The sequence below is a fragment of the Gossypium arboreum genome, chromosome 4 (assembly GCF_025698485.1).
Source record: "Gossypium arboreum isolate Shixiya-1 chromosome 4, ASM2569848v2, whole genome shotgun sequence".
Lineage (NCBI taxonomy): Eukaryota > Viridiplantae > Streptophyta > Magnoliopsida > Malvales > Malvaceae > Gossypium > Gossypium arboreum.
Window position 1 is genome coordinate 79695574 of NC_069073.1, and position 19474 is coordinate 79715047.

Sequence of the window (19474 nt, forward strand, 5' to 3'; positions counted from 1 at the left end):
AAACATGAGTGAAAACCTAAAGGAATATTCGATCGTTTTGAACAAACGAGAAATCACAACCCAGCACGATAGGGCATGATTCTCGAATTGTCAAACACCGAGTATTGCCTTTGTTTTAGAGGATTTTTAGAAGACCTGAATGGAATCTCAAAGGGATATTTGATTATTTTGAGCAAACGAGAAATTGCAACCCAACACGTTAGGGCACGATTTCGCGAATTGCCAAATATCAAACTTTGCCTTCGTTTTAAAGAATTTTTAAAAGGCATGAGTGAAAGTTTGAAGGGATATTCGATTATTTTGAGCAAACTCGAAATTGCAACCCAACACGTTAGGGCACTATTCCGCGAATTGCCAAATATCGAATCTCGTCTTCGTTTTAAAGAATTTTTAAATGAATACTTGTAAAACTAGCTTAAAACGCATTAATTCGATTTGAAATAAGACGAAATTAATGATAAAATTTAGATTTTGTAAAACCACATTTCATAAACCAAGTGGAAAATGATGATATGGGGTAATAGGCACATACGAGATACAATCAATTAACAAACTAACAATTAAATATAGCTAACCTAAAAAATGCAACCCGATTACAATAATGCATGGAGAATGATTGATATAATAATACAATGACGAAAATGATAACAATCACACAAGCAAAACAATACATACAATAATATGCCACGATAATGTACATAACATGATATAGGATAACCAATGCAAGATATAAAAACAACATAGCAATTAGAAGCCAATGTGCTATAAAACGATTTTAAAATAATAACGAATAAATGGACCCATATATATAGGTTGACAAATTTGCATGAAAACTAGGAATAGCTATATGATTTTTGGAATAGATATTATAGAATAAAAATTTGAATCAAATTGCGTGTAAAATATTCTAGACACAAATGCATTTAAAAATTGGAAATGTACATAATAATTTAAATAATGTATATAATATGAAAGAATAATAAAGGTATATGACAAGATATAATGCACTAAATAGATTTACAAAACATATATACATAAATAACTTTTAAAAATAATTATTTGTAAAGACATAGAAATACCTACAAGCTTAAATTAATTTTATAACAAATTGTATAATGGACTTAAGAACATGCTTATATATATATAAAGAAGACTATATGTATGAAACACATGGATTTAATAATATATATAGATCAAATGTAGGTATCAATAAATATACATATATAAATAATGATTACTTAGAAGATATATTACGTAGGACTATATAATGAAATACAAGAAAAATTTGAGAAATCATATATATAAAATAATATAAGGTTAATAATATATATACTGAAATAAGTTAACTAATATATATATAAAAAATATGCTCATATGTACAAAGTACGTTTTCTTTTTTAAGGAGTATCTAGTTAAAAATAACCATATACATATAAAAAAGAAAAAAAATAATTTAAATGACATATACACCATATATATAAAAGGATCGAATATGAGGATAAAATATAAATATGTATATAAAAATATATGAAATTTTTTAAATGAATGATAAAATGATTTTAAGGATACATCAAGTTTTAAAATGGGAAAATATGTAACAACACAAAATCAGTAGTGTGTATCTAAAATAAATAATATATGAAAACCTTAGATTAATAATAAAATAATTTAAAAGCGAAGGATACGATAAATTTTAAATTAATATGGAAAAATGGCTAGAACTTAAATATGTACATAAAACATTTAAGTGTCATTAATCAAGAAGTATTTTAAATAATCTATGTATCAACGTATATATAAGTATTTTGACAACAATTTTATAATAGGGTATTTAAACAATATAATGTAAAAAGAATTTTAAACATTCCAAAATAACAGTCATTATAAAAAAAATTGATTAGTATACTATTATATATATAGTATTTAAAGAAATAGAATACATAAGGTGAAAATATAAAGACAATCTCAAAATAATCATACAAATGTAGCCAAACAAAATTATTAACATGGATTAATGCATGAACATATTAAATATATTTTAAATTAACCAATTGTACAATTGTAAGACCAAATTAATACTGCAATAAAATAGAGACGATAATTTGCAAATAAAGTAATCATAATATGGACCAATGCTCAAAGCACATAAATGTATAAGGACTGAATTTGTAAATATCTCATGCCTACAATGCTGCATGGAACCGCGGATCAAAGTGAAACAACGCACAAATTTGTAGGCCAAATTTTAAAACACAAGGTAGGCAAATTGGACACAAATTGAAGGCTGTGCGCAAGGGGAAGGACTTGTTGCATAAATAGACCATTTTAGGCGCAAAAGGCTCCCCCCACCCTTCTTACACTAAAAGAAACCACTGAACTCTGCCATTTGCAGTAAACTTATACCTAACCCCCCCCCCCATTTTTCTCCTATTCTTTACCTTGGCCGACTCTTGGGCTTCACCGGCAAGATAATACTCCTCCACCACCGTCGCGGTTTCAGCCAGACCACAAAGATCTGTCAACCATCAGGCCGGAGGAGCCAACGTCGACTAAATCGACACCAAAAACAATAAATAAACTCCTCTTTTAGATTTGTCAAGTAGATTCGAAATAAAGTAAAAAAAAGAATAAGAACAGAAAAAAAAATGCGAAAACCTTGAAATCACTACTTTTTCTATTTTTGTTGCTTTTTAATGCTCTCCTTTTTTGTTATAAATATGCAGCAAGTAAAGATCAAGAAGAAAGAAAATGAGAACCCAAAAAAAATCAAAAAGAAAATTCGATCTGAAAATCAGCTTCAAATCTTTTTTTTGTAATCTCCCTCTTTTACATTTGATTATCCTCGGTTTTATAGCCGAGAAAAGAAAAGAAAATCAAAAAATACAAATTTCCTTGCTGTCCTCTTGTTGCTATTTGCTGCTTCCCTTTTTGTTTATTGGTCTATTGCAGGTATGGAGGAGGACGTGGAGCACAGAGGTGGTACGGTCGTGTCAACGTAGAGATGAGGACGAGGGCTACTGCGAGGCTGTTGCGGCGCAAGAAGGTGGCCTAGGGTTCCGTCTTAGCTGAAGTTGTTTTAGTTTTGGGCCGTTTGGGCCACGGGTGCTTTGGGCTACTTGGGTTAATTGGGTTTTGGGTTTTAAATTTGGGTTTGGGTTTGTAATGTTTTGGTTTTAAAATTGGGTTATGTAATTTAATTATTGGGTTTTTTATTGATTTGTTTTTTTTTAATTTTGGTGTTTGGTTGTTGGGCCCGGACGAATTTAGCCCATTACACAATTAAAACTCAATTTGAAATGATAACACATTCCATTTGATAAAAAAAAGTTAGAATGTTACCTTAATTGCAAAATCAATGAGCTACGAAGCTAATTCGAGTTTGAACATGTAAAGAACTTTAAAGAAATTAACGATGAAATCATAAGCATTCTTTAAAATTGAAAGGATATTGTGTTTGGAGAGCTTTAAAAAAAAAAGGATGAACTAATTTCGAGAGAAATCAATAATTTTGTGTTTGCAAAATTTTTGAAAAGGCTAATGAATGGGAGGGAAGGAGATCGTAAGTGTTTAAATAACCACCCAATTTTTTAAAATTAGGCAATTGCCCCTTTAACCACCTCCATTTTTCTCCCTTTTCCGATTTGGTCATTATTTTTCAATTAAAGCCAATTTAAAATTTATTTTCAAATCCGATCTCGTTTTTAAAATTTGTTTTAACCAAATTAATTCTCGAACACTCAATTTTAATTTCTTAACCTAAAACTTTTAATTATAATTTTTTTAATATTTTATTTAATTATCTAACCTAATTACGATTTTCGGTTTACCAACCCCTAATTCTACTAACCCAATTTTTGAGATGTGACATGAGACATACCATAGTACGGGGAACTCGTTTCCCCAAGTTGAAAAAAAGGGGTTTAAAAAACGTAGTTGAAAATAATTTTAGGGAAAAACTAGAGTTCTAAAAAAAATTCCAAAACAAAATCTTAGTTGTGATATCTAAAGTAATAAACACTTAATCAAAATTGTACATTTTTTATTCATTTAGAATGAGCACTTCGACTGAGTAGTCTTCTCTGCTATTCTCAAGCTCCTGCTGAGTGTGGGCTTGTTTCCAATCAGAAAATTTTTTCACAAGAATTACAAGTGAGGTAATTTTACAATTTCTCTAAAATTTTGAGTCAAGATGTAAATAAAAAAAATATCTTTAAAAATTTTCTGAAATAATCTCTTCAGTAAATTTTCTCTCTACAAATTTCTCTTGAATTCAAATTTGTGAAAAATAATGACCCAATTCTCTTTTTATATAGGAGATTTTAGAGAAGTCAACTATGATTAAACTTAATAACTTTAATATTAAATTTAATATTAGATTAAATTTAATATTAAATCTTTTAAAATAATAGCATTTTATCAAGATAAACATTAAATTAAAGTTAATATTAAGATAATCACTTTAATATTAAATTAATAAAATACTATTAAGATAAGTATTAAATTTAATTTAATATTAAACTATTAAAATAATATTATTTTTTGAATAATTAATCTAAAATCAAATTCTCTGGTAGAGTCCTAGTAGGAGTGTAACTCTTCCACTGTTCAACCACTAAAGGCCAACTGCCGCCAGCTACTAGGACGTCGCCATTGTAGCACCGACACCACCATGTCCGGTGATGCAGGTGCGACACCCTTAGGACATCTCGAGTCGGTTCGGTCCGGGTCAATGACAACCCGACCAGTCCGGTCTAGCCACCAGTCGGACCGTCAGCCCAATTTCACATATCAGGCCCAGTTTGACCAATTTTTGGGTCTTGGTTTTGGGCTTCCAAGCCCAATTTACGATATTAGGTCCAATTTTAAAGTTCAATTACCCATTGGACCAATTGTTTGACTTGAAAAATAATTTCTAAAATTATTATATTAATTTGACTAATTTAATTTTACTTGACCAAAATTAATTTTTTCAAAAATCACTTAGATTTTCCAAATTAGTTTTTAAGAACATTATTTAATCAAATTCTCTAATTGAACAATTCTCACGACTACCTAATTTAATTCCACATCGAATAAATCGACTCAATTAAATTATTTCCAAAGTCGTAGAATTTTCTTCTTATTCAAATGTAGTTCGATCGAGCTTTTGTTGAGATAGCAAAGGGACCAATTGAACATATACAATTAGACTCTAGTGATTGCAATTATGTCTAGAAGCATCGTTTCGATCATTCGTAATTACTTAATCATAGAGTCAGTCTACAATTGAAAACTCCTTATTTTATACTCTTTACAAAAACAATTCATCCAACCGTTTTGTCCAATGACCTCGTCATGTGTGTGTTACCTTCATATGATATCATTGATTCCTTTGAATTAAATCCATTCACTCAATAAATCCTATTTTATCTCACTATCACTATTATATCTTCTTTATGATTAATATGACCACTGTCAAAAAATGACTATGATAAATTGCTCATTCGAGAACGAGTAACTTGTGGCCACATTTCATATTTATCCATCCACACAATGCCGATGAAAAGATATCATTAACTCTTTAATTGAGCTATGAATTCCACTGTTGCTAGTAAAATCATGTCATACACAAGTCATGTACCCAACATACCATCTATGGACTCGATCATCTTTTAGAGCATAAGCCTCCACTTATATCAAAACACATGAGTTGCATACGCATGGTCAGTGACTAACTCAAGATTTAGGTAAATCACACCATGAATGTCATAAGTGAATTAATTCACAAACGGGTGTAGAATTAATTCATCTTGGGTCCAGTCTAATGTATCATTCTACCAATGAATCCATCTATGTCTCTAACCGTAGACTCAACTGCTCCAATAGAAAAGACTAGTCATCTCCTCAATTTGAATTATAAACGACATAATAATCCTCCTCAGTATTTGAATCAAATACTCATTCTGATTCTTTTATGGGATTATAGACTCATTTAGATTATTTACTGAAGTAAGTTGTCTTTCTCGCAATGTAAACGTTTTTATAATGCCACTTATCTTCAATTTGAACTTAAACAATCAATGAGCTAATATTCGCTTATCACAATTTCACTATGCATGCAAAATATAAAAAAGAAAAAAAATATAAAAGACATGATAGTAAAATGTGAAATTAACTTCATTTATTTATTCATCGTTCAAATAAATAGAAAACAATTACATGTTTATTATAATATAGACACATTTCCCAATAAACACGTCAATAACACAACTAATTGTAACAGCCTGTTTTCAATGAAATCGGAACAATGGTTTCGGGACCACAAATCTGAATCAGAAAGAAAATTATTTTAATATTAGTGCATGGTCTACATTATGACAGGAATAACGTATGAAAATTTCATTAAGAAAATTTTACCGATTACAAGTCTAATTTAATAAAGGACTAAATTGCATAAAATACAAAAGTTGAGTTCTAGTAGCAATAAGAATCAAATAGCTATGAAATTTAAAATTTGAGGTCCTTATATGACAAATAGACCATTAAGAGAAGTTAGTAGATAAGTTTGATGAATCATCCATGGAAAATTAGAAAAAGAAAAGGACTAAATTGGAAATTGAAATAATTAAAGATGATAATAAACTAATATCATCTTATTTCATCATCTTCCACAAATTAAAATACATGGAAAACCTAGCTAAGAGAAAAGAGTTCAAGCAAACTTTGTTGGCTTAATTAGATCCGGAAAGATCAAATAAGAAGTTAGATCGAGGAAAAGAAAAAGTGTCGGATTAGTAGGTTTTTGTACACGAGCAAGGGTCGAGGTAAGTTTGTGTAACTAAATTGTATATTTATGTGTTATGCTTGATTTATATGTATGTGATTTGAATAATTGTTAAGTATGAAAATAAATCACATACCCGACAATGTCCGACAAGAAATAAATCCCGTTTGAACAAATGAAATTAGATGGATACAGGGTTTCTGGAGTGGTTGTGGTTTTGCATATGCTGTGAACACACCATAGCTCGTACGAGCATCCTGTTATAGCTTACATGAGTATCCCGATATAAGATCTCTTGAGCTTTCTGATATATGGCTCTCCCAAGCTTTCTGTTTATACGCTCCTATGAGTATTTTGATCAGTAGTGATCCTGCATGTGTTACAGACACACCACAACTCTTATGAGCGACCCGATATATGGCTATCCGGAGCTTCTCGATTAAAAGCTCTTTCATGAGCTTCTTGATAATAGCTCTTCGGAGTTACCCGTTAAGCCTCATGAGCTTTTTGATTTAAGCTCTTATGAGCTTTCTGTTATTAAGCCCGGATAAGCTTTCCGTTACAAGCTCACATGAGCTTTCTATTATTTGGCTTGGAAGAGCTTCCCATTTAAATGCTCAATGAGCATTCCTGAATATGAATTGATGGATTTCAGACTTGTACACTTCATGTGTACTACCTTTGTATCCATCGATAATTTAAATGATTTAACAGGTAAAGCTATAATGCGAGATGATATGAATTCTAGATGAATTACTATGATAAATACTTGGAATACAAAGATATGATATATACATGTTCTTGAACACTTGAAGTAATAAATACATATATGTGGAAATTGAATATTGATGAGTTCAAATATATATCTTGGTGTTTATTTGACTAACATGATTTTTGAGGATATGTGTTAGGCTTTTGGCCATATTGTTTGGAATATGTTTTATTTGCTTACCTTTAATGTGATTAAATGGTAAGCTAAATTCCATGTTATACAAACTTACTAAGCATTAAATGCTTACTCCGTTTTATTTCCTCTGTTTTATAGCACTTCGAAAGCTCATTGGGTTGGAAGCTTGGAGGAGATACTTCACACTATCCATTAGTTCGTTTCATTATAAAAAGTAAATACATTTTGGTTATAATGGCATGTATAAGCTAAAGTGGTCATGGATGGTATGTATATGTTTGGTTGAAATTAGCCATTTGATATATATGGCTTGTAATTTGGTATGTTTTGATATATATAAAATGGTCTTAATATGCTTAATGTGTGTTTGAATTGGAGGGTTAATGAAAATGATATAGGCATATTGATCATGATAGTAAAATTGATTAAGCATGCCTATATGTACGTATGATATTTTGGTAAGTATAGATAGTTGAATATATGTGTTGATATGTTTTACATAAAAATTATTTTGGCTTGATTAGAATGATTTATATTAGATTAGGAATGTGTTTAAATGTTATTGTAGGTGAAAGACGAGTTTAAGTGAGAAATAAGGCTTGGAAATGACCTTATTTTGTCCACACGGATAGAGACAAGGGCGTGTGTCTTAATCGTGTGTAACACATAGCCACGCACACGGGCGTGTGATCGATCGTGTATCCCTTGCATCTTTAAAATTGCAAAACAGAATGCTTAGGTATTTTCACACGGGTAGAGACACGAGCGTGTGACTTGACCATGTAGCCCCTACACCTAATTAATGTAAATTAAAATGTTCACACGGCCTAGCACACGGGTGTGTGGCTTGACCGTGTAACCCAAGTCAATAACGCCCTAATTTGGGCACGGGCTGGGACATGACCGTGTGTCCTTATTTCGAATGCTCACACAGCCTGAGACATAGACGTGTCTCTCTACCGTGTGAGCCACACGGCTTGACCACACGGGCATGTGTACTTTGCACTTAGGAAAAATATTGAAATTTTGCAAAAAATTCTCTGAGTACTCGGATTAGTCCCGACTTATTTCTATTGCATATTTTGGGCCTCGAGGGCTCATATAAAGGACAATAAGATTGTTTATGACTGATTTCTGATATAAATGAGAAATGTTATGAAATGTCTGTATTTGATCTGTTTATTCCGGTAATACTCTGTAACCCTGTTCCGACGATGGATACATGTTAGGGGTGTTATACTAATAAATCATTTTTTTCGATCTCTTCTTTCCTTTTAGAGTTATTTTTTTTTAACCAAAAAAAGAGAGAAGAAAACCCTAGTGTCGCCTGACACATAGGTGGCACCCAAATTTTTTTTCCTTACAATCTGCCACCAGTGCTGCTTGACACATTGGTGACATTAATTAAAAAAATAATTTTAAAAAAATCATAAGTGCCGCTTAATACACCGAAGACACCAATAAAAAAATATTTTTTTCCTTTTTTTTCAATGGCAGGATTAAAAAAAAAGGACCAATGTCGCCTTATAGATCGATGACACCCATTAAAAAATTTTTTTTTCCTTTTTTTCTTCACCGTGAATACTTGTATTTTTTACGTGTATTTCAAAAAATACATACAATTATTTAAAAAAAATTGATGATTGGGTCATGATTAGGGGAAAAGGGAGTGGTGCTGTCGATTGGTTAGGCGGCATCGACTTCCACTGTAACAAACGAATCATTTTTATATATAATTTTTTCTTCAAATCATTTTCATAATTAATTAATATTTTAGGTTATTTATATAAAAACTCCATGTTTAGTTTTTTATTATTAAAATATAAATTGTTAAACATTTTATTTTTATATGTGTTTTAAAAATTTTCAGTCTAAATTAATTAAATATTATTTGTCACATCAATATTTTTTATTGGTATGATTTATGTCAGTTTTATAATTTATGTTTGAAATTCGTAATTATCTAAATAATGTCATTTTAAGATTCAAACCTGTATTTTGTATTAAGAGTATAATATTTTACCATTTTATTCAACACCAAATTTATTTTTAATTTTGTTTTGAATGAAACCCTCTTATTATTTGAAAAAACCTTATACCATAAATAAAAGTAGGAGCAAGAAAAAAGTTGTAAAGCAAATAAAAATGTAATACAACAAAAGTGGTAATAAAAGTTGGTTTCTTTAATCGAGCGAACATTCTTTGTTGATGAATTTTAGATATTAAAAATGTGGTGACCCTACCTACCTATCCATTTATTTATTTCCATTTTGGCATCGTTTCAATCCCCCAATAGAATAAAATGTTAGGAGTTATTTAATTAAAAATATATTAGCTTTATCAACATGAAATTTATCAAAGCTGTTTAAAGAATCACACAACTTCCATATGTCTATATAATATTGTTTTACTTTGGGTTTGTAATAGCCAACATAAGAGGTTGGACGAATGCACACGAGACCTAAGCCTGAATAGAAAAGAAAAAAAAAAAAAAAAAGTTAATGATGATTTTAAAATCTTTTATATTAGAGAATCTAATATTTTTATATATGACGATAATCAATTCGGTCATTATGGTTAGACTTTATTAAGGATTTTTTTATCACACTATCCATAGATCCCTCTTATATCTTCTTTCTATGAGCTCAGGTTATGGAAGAAGAAGAAAAATGAACCGATAAGAGAGTATCAACAACAACTGAGTTTATTGTAGGACAGCTCTTGATGTTCATATCAATCTACTATGTACCTTTGCATTTAGCATTGGGTAACCTCATACCATAACTGTCCTAGTTCTATCATACCTTTTGTTTCATTTCTTCTGGAACAATCACAAATCACGAAGACTTTTTTGATCATAGACGTCTTACCAGAAATTCAATGTGTATTCCTGAATAATCTTATCAGTTAAGTTCAAACGAATCGAGTTTCGTCTATTTGATTTTACTTTTTACATTTTTTATTTTTTACTGTTAGAATGAAATATTTGTGATAGTATCAAATATTTTCTCCTATTTTTGACATGCATGGTAGCCTCCAAAGAGGCACAACCAGTTTACGTCATCTTCCAAACGCTCCGTAATTTTTAAAAAGCTTCCTTTTAGTGGTTAACATAAGTGAGAATAGATGAATGCGTAAAATATGTACAACAATATTCCAATAGTATTTAAGTAAGGATTAATCTGTATGCACTAAAACCTTTTACAAGGTAATTATACAATTATGTCTTAAATACAGAAAAACTTATGAATCTTCCCATTTGGCAGCCTCTACTTGAAATGTAGAAGAGAAAAGAATAAAATAAAATCAACTTTATAACAAACACGCTACTCAATTTTTTCTTTAAAAGTTGTTTTCATTCTTCTACGCTCATTCCAATTATTCAACTTCAGCCAATAATTCAGAGCGTGCAAATTGGAAGTGATGGTTGTAGTTTCCATTCACGATGACAATTGGACAATTTGATTTTTCTTATACTTGTGGAGTTTTGCTTAGTGAGTAAATTAATCATATTTTAATTCAATACAATAAGTGATTTAAGTCTTATCACATTTCGATGTAACAATTTCAATTTTGTATCTAAATATCTAGATCACTCACTTCTAAATTTTTAAGGGAGAACTTAAGCTTTGAACTAACCAATAAATTTGTTTGCACTTTCAACTATAAGTTCCTCAATTAATATGTAATTGCTTATACAAAATCTAGCAAACCTCTCCAAATATATAAGAGATTGCGACTTGCTAACATATTAGATCAATTATAGTCAAATCCCCTATAAAATTGTAGCTAAAATAGATTATATAATATAATATAAAGACCAAGATAATGTGGAGATCTTAGAGTAAGTCTTCAATGCAATCCCAATCTAATCTCCTTACAAGTCTCTCTAAATATATAAGAGATCAAGACTTGCTAACATACAAGAACAATTACAATCCTATCCCATATGAAATTGCAGCTAAAATAAAATATACAATATAATAATAAAGACCAAGATAATGTGAAGATCTTATAGATAAGTTTTCAATACAATCTTGATTCAATCTCCAGAGAATCCATTGTTTGATTTAATTCGATCCGATCCAATTTTCAATATAAGTTGCTTCAAATAGATCATTTTCATATTTCCACACCAATAAGTTTTGTTCTAAAAAATGACAACTTTTTATAGGAAAACTTGAAGTTTTTATAGAGATTTGAGTTATAGGAAAAAAAAAGCTAAGTTTAATTCCTTTAAAAATATAAAAATAATTTAAAAGAAATAAAAATTTATTAAAGTTGAGTGATTCACACTGAACAACTTGGTCATAAGCGAATTTTATGTTGATAAGAAATAGTTTGAATAAAGACTTATTTAAATGCTGAATAATTTATAAATCATTGACTTGTAATATTGGCCAATATTGATGATCCATATTAATTTATTTCTTCCAAACGTGCTATTTATTTATGAACCTTAATATCGCTGATCTGATCAATTAATGAGCTGAGATCAGTCATATATGCAATCTGTCTAGTATTGCATCTATATTTTTCTTACTTAAACCTAAATATTGGATATATTTTTAAATTATTTATGTCAAGGGTCGAAGCTCATTTAAAGGCGTAGTTAGGGGTTGGTAGGTCGGTCCCTTAAAATATAAACTTTTTCATTTAGGTTCTTTAAAATTTTAAATCAATAAAGATAAAATTGTACTTTGATCCACATTAAAATGATAAAAAATTAATTTAATTCTTTAAAAGTTATAAAGATATAGACTATTCAAATAGTAGAATTGTATTACAATTTAATTTTGACCGTAACAAAATTTGGTAAGGCATGCACTTAAAAACGTAGGTTTTTGTCATAATATTTGAGTGGGAACATTTAAGTAGTATGATGAAACGAAATTAAAATAGTAAAATCAAATTATAGGGGAATTGGGCCATTCAGCCTGCTGCCATCTTCATACATTGCCTTAATATTTCATGCCCAATTGGATATGATCATTCATGTTTTAGTCTCGCTTCATCATATTTATATAAATTTTGATATTTTTAATAATTCATGTTTATATTTTTTAGAGTTTTATAGTACATTCAGAAATATATATTTGACCAACTATAAAACACAATAAATAAAAATTGCATAGAATTCATATATATATATATATATATATATATATATATATGTGGAATAGACATCCGTACATCACAATTACATATGATTAAACTTAAATTTAAATATCCAAAGCTTTCATCTTAATAAAAAGTCAACATATAATAAATTTTTCGTTGGTTTAGTTAGTTATTAATCCTACCAAAAACGATATATAATTATTTAATTAACTTACTTTAACTTGGATTGCATTTAAATTTTATTTTTCTTTTGATCATTCTAAGTATATTTGATGAAAATTTTAGATATAAATGTGCTTAATTGTCTCTTATTTAAGTGTTGTTCGATAAACTAAAAAATAAGTGTTACAAATTTAAGTACCAAATTAAAGTTCTAATAATGTTTAATAATATTACTTAAAATTATTACAAAATATAATTAAACTGTTGAGTAAATATAGATTTTAAATTATAAAATATATATATTATACATTATATTCTTAATTTTTAAATATTGCACTTTATTCTAAATAAAAATAAAAAATTAAATATAAAGTTTTTATAAGATAATATAATATTAAAATAAATAAAAATAAAATAAATAGCTTTTACGTACTTATTATTTTCCAATTTTTATAAAAAATTCTATTAAAAATATTTTATTTTGAATTATAAAAATTATGGATTTAAATATTTTTAAACAAGTTGTTAGTTTGAATATATTAAATTATAAGATGGTGTATAATTTTGGAATAAAGGCCAAAGACCTAATAATATATCAGTGTCAACTTATTATTAGCTAAGGTATAGATGATACTAATGCCATTTAAAGATTGTTGGAGGATGACATTTGAGAGGGTGTGAGGTATACACTATACACCAACATTAGTATAATAAATAATATATTCTCAAGATGGTATTACGAGTTAATGAGGTAACAATTTAATTAAAGAAATTATAAAATGAGGGAAATTCAGTTTTTATAAAAAAAATACAGTGAAGGGATTTAAGCCCTTATTATTCAAATTAATAAAATATTAATTTTATCAACACATTATGTCAATATAGTATTTACATTTACATTTTATTATTAATTTGTATATCATTATTTATTGTTTATCTAGTATATAATTAAATAGTAAACATGAAACATTTTTAAAATTAATTGGTACTAGTGCTATAAGAACAATTTAAAAATGGTGAATTTAAGCCTCTAATATCCTTCAATTAGGGGTTTATGAGGAATTTAAAAGGATACTAAAAAAATGCATTAACAAGGAAGTGTTACTAATTATAACAATCACATGCCCTCTCAATACAACACATTTCCCCCGGCATATATATTCCTTAGAAGCGAGATATAAATTAAAGAAGGGAAATGAGCAAAGCAGGATTGAAAGTGGTAAGAAAGAAGTAGTCTACTACGGTCTACCTGTTGTGGAAAGGAAAGGAGTAATCTTGATGACAAGGCCAGGGAAAACATCATCCGGGTCATGTATGTGAGGATTGTGTTCAACAATGAAAGGATCCCCACATTTTTCACTGATGGTGTGCAAAGTCTCCCCTTCCCGAACCACGTATATTTCATCGCATGGCTTGTTGGACTGGTGCACCATCCGCATCATTCCCTCCTCGCCCCTTTCATTCGGTTCTTGGCAGCAGCTCATCACCAGCATCACTGCCATGAGCAATGCGCAGTACCAAGAAACCTTCTCTGCCATTGCACTGCTTGTTGAACCCATGTCTTTCAGTTAAAGTCTTGTTTGGGGGTTGGGGGGGGGGGGTTTCTAAATAAGGTTTGAGGAAACGGGGTTGGTTTTCTAAAGGTGGTTGGAGTGGGTGCAGTGTCTAGCGGGAGTTGAGACGGTTCTCTCATTGTAGTAGTTGACTGCTTTGCTTTTCTTAAGGGATTAAGTTTTTTGATAAAAAAGAAGCTTCCCCTAACTGAGTTGGTTTAACTGCTTTTCTCAATTCGCCTTTTTCAACTTGTTGCGTTGAGTGGTTTTAATGGACATAATTATAATCTCAAACATGAATGCAAAGGTTGACCCTTGGCCGAAAAGCTATATGCATTAAGTGGTCGGTTTCGTACAGTTGAACAATCCCTGCTACAATTAAAGATTGACGCTGTTTCGACTTCCAAATTCACAACAATCTCATAACTCACTCAAATGAGTTAACGTGGGTAAGAAAACAGCGACACAATTTTAACATCCTCCAAACTTTCCTTCCCCTTTACAAATCCAACTCATTGCTCAATGTAACCAAATCCAAAAAAAAATGGAAATTATTTTTTTGAAGTGGGTAACTAAGTTCAACGTTGATGTCTTCTTTTAATTGTACATTAGTATAATAATAAATTTACTCCTCAATGATTTTGTCAATTAGGTCTTAATTTAAAACAATCAATTACACATTGACATAAATGTTGCAGACTGAATTTGTTAAATTAAGACAAAATTGTTAGAATGTATAAACTTTGAGTGCTAAATTTGTTATTATATCAATTAAAATTATGTATAATTGACAAAAAAATATTAATCTCATGATTAATTGTTCTTAATTGCTCAGTTTTGAAATTGACAAGAATTATATTGCTCTAATTTTTTTATAAGCTAATTTGCTTAATATCAAAATTGAGAGGGACTAGAGATTTTTTTTTTTTAAATGGAACGAAAGTATTTAAAACTTAGCCAATAAGGCAAAGGCCAACGCCTTGAACTTTGAAGGCCTAGATTCGAGTTCCATCATTTGTATTTGCAATATGTAGATCTTTCTCTCACAATGTGCATATACTTTCAATAGATTTTACCTAGTTTCTCTTTAAATTTTATGCCTTTGTCTAATTCTTCATCCGCTCTGCTTTATATTGATTGATTCTAGATACAGCTATAGTTGGTCAGGCTTGTATGTACTTGTAATTGTACCATCGTGAATTTGTACAACTTCAAGAAAAAGTTTAAACCACGGTTATAAGATGACATGTTTTTATAGGCATGGTCTCCTAATTTTACTGTGGATTCGATCCCAATGGTCAAAGCAAGGATCACAGATATTTGCATGGAACAAGGAAGTAACAGAAATTTGAAGCTATTGTGTTGCAATGCATCAAGAATTGGAGTAAGATCCCGACCTTAACATTGAATATCTATAATGAAGCTTATCATTTACAGTGTTTCTGATTGGTTGAGGATCGAACCGAATGTTCCCTTTTTCTGTTCCCATTAAAGAACAGATATGAGAACAATTATTAGCTTTTTAACCCCAGAAATGGGTAAAGCAAGAAGGGAATAAACTACAAAGGGACCTTTAAGCAGAGATCAATTTCAAAGGTGATCTAATCTTGAGGACATCTTTTTAATTGTCAAGTGGGTATTTCCAGCTTTTTGTTTCATGGTTTCATCAACTGTTGTTTAATATAATTAAGGACTTCATCCACTTTGACTGTCCATGCAACGGATACTGGGGAATAGCCTGTCCATGGATTGCTTTCATTCCATCTGCACCAAATCATATCACCAACATGAGTAACCACACTAGCAAATCTAATTGCATTTTATGATAATACTAATTGGCAAATACTTGTAATGGAATACCTTTTTAATCCTTGATCCAACAAGGTATGCCCCTTGCATATGCCCTGCGTCTCGACCCTCACCACTCCCTTCTTGTATGTGAAGAGATCGGGCCGAGCTAGAGCCATGAAACTAACAGGATCATGGAGGAATATCCCTGGTACGAAAATTTTTGGTTGTTAAAATTTTTCATTGTTACTCCCTTAAAATGAATAAAATTCAGAAGGTGAGGAGGAAACACAAGAAAACCAGTTGGTGATTTCAAAATATTACCATGTATGCCGTCGGACTTCACATGCCAATCTCTGTAGAATTTGCACATGTCACATAGAACCTGAGCATATTTCCCCCCTGATTGCTTCAATTCGAGGAGGTCAACGTCTATCGGATAAAAAGATGATGTTTCATTGTCAAGATGACTACCTCAAATATAAAAGCAAATGAAACTTGTTTACGAAGAAGAATGGCAGCTAAGTTCTCACCTGCCATTAGGACTTGGGTAGTAATGTTTAGTCCAACGATAACGATATTTGCTCCCGACGTAAACACAACATCAGCTGCTTCAGGGTCCCCATATATCTGTAGTCGGACAAATAAATTCAGACAAATAAATTCAGAAGAGTTGCTTAATGGAGGGTTGCTCAAGTGAAAACTAATGTCGTTTGCTAACTAGCCGGTTGCAACTCAATCTTGTAAAGGTTAAGGCGAGACCATGATCACGATGAGATCGAGGGATTGACTAAGCCGAGCAAAAGAAATTAAACAAGTTTTCAACTGAAAAGGAAGTTTCCCCTCCAAAATGAATTAAACACTCAAGACAGCTTCCCTAGTACTAATAAAGTGATGACCGATCAAGAAAGACCTTAGATTAGTAATACTTTCAAAGAAACACAAGGTCAACTTCGAAAACTTGTAGCTTGTCCTTGGAAACTAAACTTTTCCAAAAAGAAGAATGATAATATGGAGCTTGTAGTAAGAAACAAACTTAGGATCCTTTTGTGCTTACATTTGCTTCAGCAGCAGGATTTACATTTCCTAATGCAAAGAATGAGCCACCAAGTACAACTATATTCTTCACCTTGCTGGCAAAGGAAGAGTCCCTTTTGATTGCCTGGATTTAAAAAAAAAGAGAAACTGTGTTTAAGCACTTACCTGCGAAGCCTATAACCAAAATGGAGGAAATTGATAAGAGAGTAGCAAGGTCTTACCAGTGCCAAGTTTGTGAGTGGTCCAAGTGCAAGTATAGATACTTTACCAGGATATTCAGAAACCTTCCCAACTAAAAATTCAGAGGCAGTCTTATCAGATTTGCTAGTTTTTGGTGGAGATAGGAATATATTCCCCAGTCCATCAGAGCCATGAACAAAGTCGGCAACATTCGGCCTCCCACCCTTTTCCAACAAACCAACCACAATTAGGCTATGGTAAATAAAAGATATAGTAATTGCCCCCCAAAAAAAAAAAAAAAAAAAAAAGGAAGAATATCAAAGCACAATAAAGCAAGTTAACAATTGCAGCGAGGCCCATTAGTATTCCCATGGAATTACATTGTAATTTAGGAAAGGGAAAACTGAAGCATTTACCGTAAGCGGCTCGGGGCTGCCTTGTACTACAGGAACATCAGGACGCCCTGCGATTTCACACTATCCTTTTGCACCTCGAAAAGAGGATAAAATCATGAACGTATTCCAAATGATATGAAAACCAGAAAGGAGAAGCACGTACCAGAAGTAAGGCATTACGAGTGGCATCTTCGGTTTGGACATTGCCAAATATGGTGGTCAAACCTAAGATCTCATATTCTGGATTTTGAAATGCCATAAAGATCGCCATGCTATCATCTGTTAATCAAATGAAAAACGCATCCATACATTGTTCAGGGTCAAACTCAAACAAAATCTCTACATATCTAATCCTGCCAATCAATCAATCCACTCCATATTGTTTTCACTTCCTTGTATAATTTAATAAAAATTTTCCGGTTTCATTATATACATATCAAAACCCGAAACTTTCCTATATAGATCTCATCACACGCCCCTCGAATAAAACTTTTCTATATAGACAGAGAGAGTCAACGTAGCTTTTTAAATCAAACTTTATAGCTTATCCCGAAGTAAAACTCCAAGGACAAATATAAATTGAAAAAGTAAAATTGTTTCCTATTTCATTATAATTCTAGTTTATGCAACTAAATTGACAGCCAACCAGAGAAAAAGTAAATAAATAAAAAGGAGCGAAACTGACCAATCCCGGGATCGGTATCGATAATGAGCTTGTTCCTGTTGGCATGTGAGAGTAAAAGGGCATCGCTTCCGCCATTAACGACAATTCCATCGTGACAATCTTTCTTTAATTCATAATCCATATTCAACGCAATTAGAAAAACACAAAGTGGTAATAATCTAATCTAAGATTTTAATGAATATGGATGTGAATAAAAAAACAATTGAGAGATTTGAATTTCTTGTTTTAATTGTCGTAGAGGAAGAGGAAGAGGAAGAGGTAGGCCGCTCTGCGATGCCAACAGAGAGTCCCCCCAAGAAGAACACCAAACAAAGATGTGTTTTATTTTGGTTTATGGGATATGATGTTACTTCCTCCTTTAATACTAGTTTAAAGCGCCTTAAGGTGGGGGTATGCTGACGTCAGCATAATTGATTTGTAACAGCGAATGGTAAATGGCAACGTGGGTTAATGTGAGTGGTCCTAATCTTGGACCGTATCGTATGGGATCAGAGCAGAAATAATAATTATTCAGAAAAAGGGAGGACAACCTGTTGTTTAATTTTAAAAAAAGTAGTCATTGGTTGGGTGAAGGTACAATTTCATAGACGATGCTGATGATGATGCATCTATTTTATATTATCCTTTATGTATAATCATCAAGATTCATATGTAACTATTAAATTGGAATTGTGACCAACATTTAAATGAGAAAGATTTAATAATTGGGAGATAAATGATCTATATTTTATATGTTGATTAATGGATAAATATTTATTATAAATTTTAAAACTGTTCCATATCTAAGACAATGATTGAATTCTTAACCACATAGATAATTAACAATTTTAATACAACAAGTTGTGTACAGAATTGTTAGGTTGAGAATTATTTATGAGATAT

General features: G+C 30.9%; 2 protein-coding genes across 2 annotated transcripts; both read right to left on the reverse strand.

The window, feature by feature from the left end:
- Positions 1 to 14015: 14015 nt before the first annotated feature.
- Positions 14016 to 14546, reverse strand: LOC108459727 (uncharacterized). Its single transcript, XM_017759130.2, has one exon. The coding sequence runs from the start codon at positions 14510 to 14512 to the stop codon at positions 14192 to 14194; it is 321 nt and encodes a 106-aa protein (XP_017614619.1). The 5' UTR covers positions 14513 to 14546; the 3' UTR covers positions 14016 to 14191.
- Positions 14547 to 15885: 1339 nt separating this feature from the next.
- On the reverse strand, positions 15886 to 18946 carry LOC108458341 (uridine nucleosidase 1-like). The gene is made up of 9 exons (XM_017757697.2): positions 18593 to 18946; positions 18071 to 18186; positions 17929 to 17988; positions 17554 to 17736; positions 17352 to 17456; positions 16828 to 16924; positions 16619 to 16726; positions 16367 to 16502; positions 15886 to 16270 (listed from the first exon to the last, which is right to left on the reverse strand). The coding sequence occupies exons 1-9, from the start codon at positions 18711 to 18713 to the stop codon at positions 16162 to 16164; spliced, it is 1035 nt and encodes a 344-aa protein (XP_017613186.1). The 5' UTR covers positions 18714 to 18946; the 3' UTR covers positions 15886 to 16161.
- Positions 18947 to 19474: the final 528 nt, after the last annotated feature.